The following is a 6,000-nucleotide window of genomic DNA, read 5'->3' as shown; positions in this document are numbered from 1 at the left end:
TCAGGAAGCCTTTCTACCATCGTTTTCCACTTCAGTCATAAGGTCAGGCCCCTGCTCTTTGACTGGCCATTTCTCTATCTGGAGGCACAACCACCATCCTAATGCTACATCTTACACAGGCATTGCCTTGTGGCAGCTTTTGGGATGGCTTCGAGTCCTGGTACTCACCTGTCTATTCCCAGCTGAATCAGTAGTTTTTCACTTTCTACAGAGGCAGCCTGCTGATTCCCTGTCCCCATCACTACCCCCAGACTTCACTGAATTAAGGCTTCAACAACAGTTTTAGCAAAGCATTTATTATGCAAAATGGTGAGGCTTTATTTAGCAAGCCAGTATAAATTAAAACCCCCGGAGATGGTCACAGCCACTCTAATTGTACTGTGAGGTTGTAACCCTCTGAACTGCATTTGCCCCTGCTGTGTGAGCACTGCAGACATGGGTGGTCTTGGTCTTCTTGTCACTCTAGAAGGGATGAACCAAGTTCCTGGAAGAAGGCAGGACTTGCTTTGTTTTCTTTCACCCCCTTGCTTAGTTCATTGTTTGTAATGACATATCCTGTTTTCTTGTTTGTGCTGATTTGTTCACAAATCATTTGCATTCTCAGTGTGTTCTCCATGAAGGTAAGGCATCTTCATCTTCCCATTCCTGGAGTGCCTGGCAAGATGGTTTGGAGATGTCGAACAGGTGCTTGATGGAAGGAGGCCCCTTGTAGCTGTGCCAGGGATCTTCCAAGCATGTTTCTTGCCTTCTTTTAGCCACTTCTGGCGACATATGCCTGGGCTCCCTCCTATCTGCCTCTCTGCCTTTCACGGTGTATCCTAATTATAGGTTATTTTGATGCTGGGAAGGATGACAACAAAAGCCAAATTTACATCGGGAGCAAAGCCAGTCAATGCCAATGGAACAATACAAACAGACCCAGGCCTTCTCTAGAGATTTTACAAAGCAAACTGAACTCAGCTGTGAAAGGAAGCATGTTAGTGCCCCCACCCCTGACCTCCTAGCTAGGGCTTGGCTCTGCTGTGAGAAGGGTCTAGCATAAGACCAGTGAACTGGGCTGGGGTATGAGACTGAGGGGAGCTCTCCCTTTAGAGATCCCGGGGGTGACATTCTGTATATGGTGCTTTGGAACTGGAGAAGACAAATGTAACGACTGGAAGCATCCTCTTCATAAAATGGTGGCTACAAAATTAATGAACTGAGTTGTAAATGCTTCCTCCTGTCCTTCACAATCAACATCAGCTGGTCAGGCCTGTGAGCGGGAAATCCCCTGGCTGCTAGCGAGAGGGCAGGGTCTGCATATGAAGGGCGTCATAGGTGTCCTTGGTGGCAGTGCTGAGCCCCTGGCAAAAGCAAACCACAAAAGAATGAACCGGAGTCCACAGGCACAAGTTTACTGTCTGTAGCTCATCCATGGATCCCACCGCCTTTGACAGCTTAAGATCACCTCACATCATCACAGGTGGGGAGTCTTGCCAGAGAATGCAGATGGGTTGTTCCTCCTGCTGCAAACGACTACAAAGCAACACCTTTCCAGCTTGATTCTCACCCCTTCCTCAACTTCTCAAACAGCCCTGCAGCACCAGGGCCCATCAGACTCTCTATCCAACCAAATAGGAAGGTAGACTGAGCTACAACCTGGGAGGTGCCAGAGAATCAGCTACCTGGGCACACACAGTCTGGACTAGTCACAGGGAAGGTGGCAGTCCCCTGGCCACCATTCTTATGCCTGAGTTTCCAATCTCTAGCTACTGTGGTATGTATACTCTTTAGACAGGCAGACAGGGCTGGCCCCAGTCTCACTGGAAAGCCTCTCTCTGTTCCAGGTCTTGGAAAAGGCCCTGGGACTTCTGCAGCTGTCAGTAAACAACTTAGCTTTGGCTCAGGCAAGCCCAGCAACAAAAAAAATGAAGCCACCAGGGATCCCTTTTTAGAAAAGTGGGTTCTCTGTGCATAGTTTGCATAATTTGCATTAATTTACATAAACCAGGCACCTGATTACAATAACATTTCCCATTTGAAGCTGCTTTCTCTCCACCACCACCCCCAAATCTTTGTGGCTACTCTTAGATCTTCCTAAGTCTTGGGGTTTAGGGTAGAGGTAAGCTAACAGTGGATGAAAAAAACAATCCTCTGGGGAGGGTCCTTTACCTATTTCTGCCTGCACCTCTGGGGGCTCCCATCCCATCCTTTAGATAACTGCTATTGTCTACTATAGCCAGATGGCATGGATCTCCCACCGCCCTCTGGCTAAAGCCAAGTGTCTGCCTCCACAACTGAGTCCTAACCTTGGTGTAAAGACATAATGGTGTGGAGTGGCCTCCGGTCTGCTTGTGCCCTGGGTTTGCTCTCCCTGGCTGCTGACAAAGGCTGGTGCCACCAACAAGCAAACCATGCTTTACCCCATGTCAGATAGTACTGCCCAGGAAGGGGACAGCAACTCTTACCTGGTAAAGGCCATCGTGCCCCTTGCCTCTCCGCCTCTGGAAACAAGATTAGAAAGGAAGGGAATCAGTAGCTCCCTTGCTTAACTGCCCCCACTCAAGGAATCAGAAAGGACTGTTTCCCAGCCAGCATTTCACTCCCCTGCCTTCCCCCCAACACACCACAGTACAGAAGGCCACTGGCCCGACCTTTGCTTCTTAGATGACACTTGACTCAGATAGGGGCCAAGTTCACTCTGCCCAACTCAGATCTCTGTAATCTGGGACATTTTGCTGACTGCTTAGAGTAGATGGACCTCTGCACAGCTCCCAAATCCTTTGCCATCAAAAAGGCACACTGAGAATGGCAACTAGATAATGGTTCTGAGCACTGATACTGAGTTACCGCACTTCTTCCTCCCAAGGGAACTGACATCCTCCCCATGGAAGGCCCTGACCACACATGCTGGCCGGCTGGCCGCATGGGACCCCCTACTCAGAAGAACTCAATGCTCTGCCCTTGATATTTTGAAATTCTTATGAAACCACCAATGAACAAGGAGCCATACACCTTCATTCTCCCCTGGGACCCAGTGTCACAGTGCTATGAACAATGAGATGACTTGAAAAGGTGCAATCTGCTTCTGGCAAAGCTTAGCCACAGACTCTAGGTTTGCCTTTCAGCCCATCTCTAGTCTCACAAATTGTCCAGTGGCACCTTCACTAAGGGCAGCCATCACATGTACATCTCTCAGTTGGGGGAAGAATGGAAGGAACGACAAGGCTGGCAGGAATGTCTCCAAGACCAGAAGGAACCCACCTTGGTGTCAAGGAAGAGCAGCACTCACCTCGCCTTTCATCCCGATCTCACTGTAGGACTCCGCCATCTTGTCCTTCTGCAGTGCCTGAAGGAAAAGAGGCAATGTGGTTTTCCTAACTGATACAGAGTGGCCCTTACCCCAGGAGCCTCTGGATTCCCAAGCTGGCAGGCTCCAGGAATCAAGACTCCAAGCCATGTAGTTACAAACATTGCCGCCCACAACCAAGTCTCCTGAGCCCCTCAGCCTAACTTGAGAATCTCCAATCTACCCACTTTACACATTGAACAGGTCAGGTTAGATGCAGGAGACTTAGACCAGTAAAATCCCGCAGGGAGACTGGATGACGGAAAGGGCTCAAAGGGAGCAAAGCATTGTTCCTTTGGACAAGTCATCTCTTCACAGCCCAGTACATACAGTACATACACAGTTCAGGCTGTGTATGAGCCACTTGCTGTGTCACCACCAGTGGTGAGGGCTGCACCTTGGTGGCCTGATACTATAGTTTCACACCACAGTGGTGGCGTGAACTTCACAATGAGAGAAAGCCCGTGAGCAGCGTCCTCTCAGATAAGCCAGCTCTACCCTCCTGCCCAGCATAGCCTGCAGCTCCCACCCTGTTCCCCAACCACTGGCTCAGAGTCCTGGAACAACAGCAAAAAGGCAAAGGAGATGAGGTGCTCTACACCGCTCAGCTTAAAGGGATGCTCTAAAGCCACCAGCCGGTGACACGTGACTGATGAGACAGAAAGACAGAGCAGCCCCTCCCTCTTGCAGCCCTCTCCCAGCTCCCTAGGGTGAAGGGTGAATGCTCACACACTTACATTGTATACGCCTTCCTGGGGGTTCCTCCTCCTCTGCTGAGGAACAGAAAACGGCAGAGATTAGATAGAGGGGATCCAGGCTGGAAAGTGTAATCAACCCCATGCTGCCTGACCCTGTGGCTCAGCTGTCAGTCTCCTCCACATTCCCCAGCCTTACTCACCAGCAGCAACCAATGCCACAGCTCATACTTGGTGATGCATAGCTGCAACACACACTTCACATTCCCACCTGGGCAGGCCCTGGGGGTGGCTGCTGATGGGCTTTCAGCCCCCTACAGATGTACTCCTACATGCTAGGTCACCTCCTTGGGGCAGAGCCAGCCAGTCACATCCTGCTGAGATGTGGCCACAGAAAACTGGGGCACCCTCCTTGCCCTTCCCCCCACAACCACAAGCTGAGGTCGGAGGATGGAATAGGGGTTAGGGACTTTAATGTTTTCCATGCCCTCCAGTAATGCACACTCAGCACAGAACTCAAAGAGGACTCGGGGCTGAGTGAACAGGTATGGCCAAAAACATTAAGGACATTGGGTAGCATTGAATAGTACTGACCTTAAACTGGACTTTTGTCCTGAGCGCTGCTATTGGTTCTAGTCCAATAGAGTCATCCAGCCCTTCCCCTCCCTACAGGAATGGAGTCTATAAAGTCAAGAAGGCACGGACACCTAGAGCCTGATGGCCATGTTCTAAAGGGGTATTCAGAATCCAGGATTCCTTCTCCATGGCCTTAGCCCCTTCCTGTGTGTATCTTAGCATCAGGGCTGTCCTATGGAGGCAGGTGATACTACCATGTGTGCAATTGGGTTGGCTAAGGACCAGTTGTAAGGATTCAGGCATTAGGCTGGCCTGCCCCTGTCACCTGGCAGGTACCCTGGTCAGCCCAGGGTTCCATGAGTACTAGTCTGCAGGCAGGTGTAAAGGACCCCTTTAAAAGTCAGCCCCCTACCCACTTATGCTTTCTCTTTTGCAGTCAGCTCCTCTCTTTCTCTCCCTCCCCCCTCTCCTCTCTCTCCTGATCCTTCCCTCCTCTTCTGTTCCCAGTAACCCTATGTCTCTTCCCTTCCCCCTCGCTCCCCTTTCTAAATAGACTCCTCATTCAAGCTCTGTCTGCCTGGTGTGTTATTCCCTCTGCCTCGGTCACCCTCACCTGCTGTGGAACCTGCTATGCTCTCCCACGTGGTCCCTTACCTTGGGACCCCACTCATTGGGACCCCCCCCCTCCAGCTTTTATTCCTATAACTGTAGCAAAAGAACAACAGCAGTGAAGGAGAGGTAGGCAACTTAGATGTGAAGGCTAGGGTGACATACTCATGTACATGGCTTCTTATGATGCAAGATGGAGCCAAGAAGAAAAGGGGGGTGGTGGCAGCAGGTGGGTCTTTGTCACCCCCTTGTTCCAGGCTCTATCCACGTACACTGCTGGGATGAACTGACCTCCCTCCAAGTTCACTCACCCCACACGCAGAGGGGCTCCTTACCTGCTTGCCTCCCACCTCAGGGTCGCGAGCCCACTTCTTATCCAGAACGTCATACTCCTCTCTTCGCCCTAGACTGAGCTCCTAGGACAGGAGATGGGACCCTCAGGAGAACGGAGCCACTTCCGCTAAAACTGGAGTTGGGGTTCCTGCCTGGTGGCTCCACAAAAAGCAGCATGGGGAAGGCAAGGTGTTGGTGGGAAAGACACTTGCCTCAGACCCTGAGGATCTGAGTTCAACTCCCAGGACCCACATGGTGAAAGAAAAAAGAGAAGAACTCTGACCTAAATGTGTGCAACGTGTTTTACACACACACACACACACACACACACACACACACACACACACACAGCACAATAAAAAGCAAAAATAATTTTACATTTTATTCATGTTATGTGTATATGTGTGTGCCTGCTGTATGCCCGTGCACCACATGCCTGCAGAAGAAGTATCAGATCCC

The 6,000-nt window shown here is 50.6% G+C and overlaps 1 protein-coding gene across 2 annotated transcripts in view; it reads right to left on the bottom strand.

Annotated features, from left to right (window-relative positions):
• Window positions 1–275: 275 nt before the first annotated feature.
• Window positions 276–6,000, bottom strand: part of Cd247 (CD247 molecule) — a 69,662-nt gene continuing 63,937 nt past the window's right edge. The window contains exons 4-8 of one of the 2 annotated variants that reach the window (XM_051186175.1): window positions 5,544–5,624; window positions 4,066–4,098; window positions 3,272–3,328; window positions 2,448–2,483; window positions 276–1,343 (exon numbers count right to left, since the gene is read on the bottom strand). In XM_051186175.1, coding sequence (XP_051042132.1) covers window positions 1,278–1,343; window positions 2,448–2,483; window positions 3,272–3,328; window positions 4,066–4,098; window positions 5,544–5,624 — 273 coding nt within the window. In that variant the 3' untranslated portion in view covers window positions 276–1,277. Of the gene's footprint in view, window positions 1,344–2,447; window positions 2,484–3,271; window positions 3,329–4,065; window positions 4,102–5,543; window positions 5,625–6,000 lie in introns of both variants that reach the window. The other variant, XM_051186173.1, reaches the window with a different exon arrangement.

Source organism: Phodopus roborovskii, unplaced genomic scaffold, assembly GCF_943737965.1.
Source record: "Phodopus roborovskii unplaced genomic scaffold, PHOROB, whole genome shotgun sequence".
Taxonomy (NCBI): Eukaryota; Metazoa; Chordata; class Mammalia; order Rodentia; family Cricetidae; genus Phodopus; species Phodopus roborovskii.
This window is presented reverse-complemented; position numbering and strand designations above follow the sequence as displayed.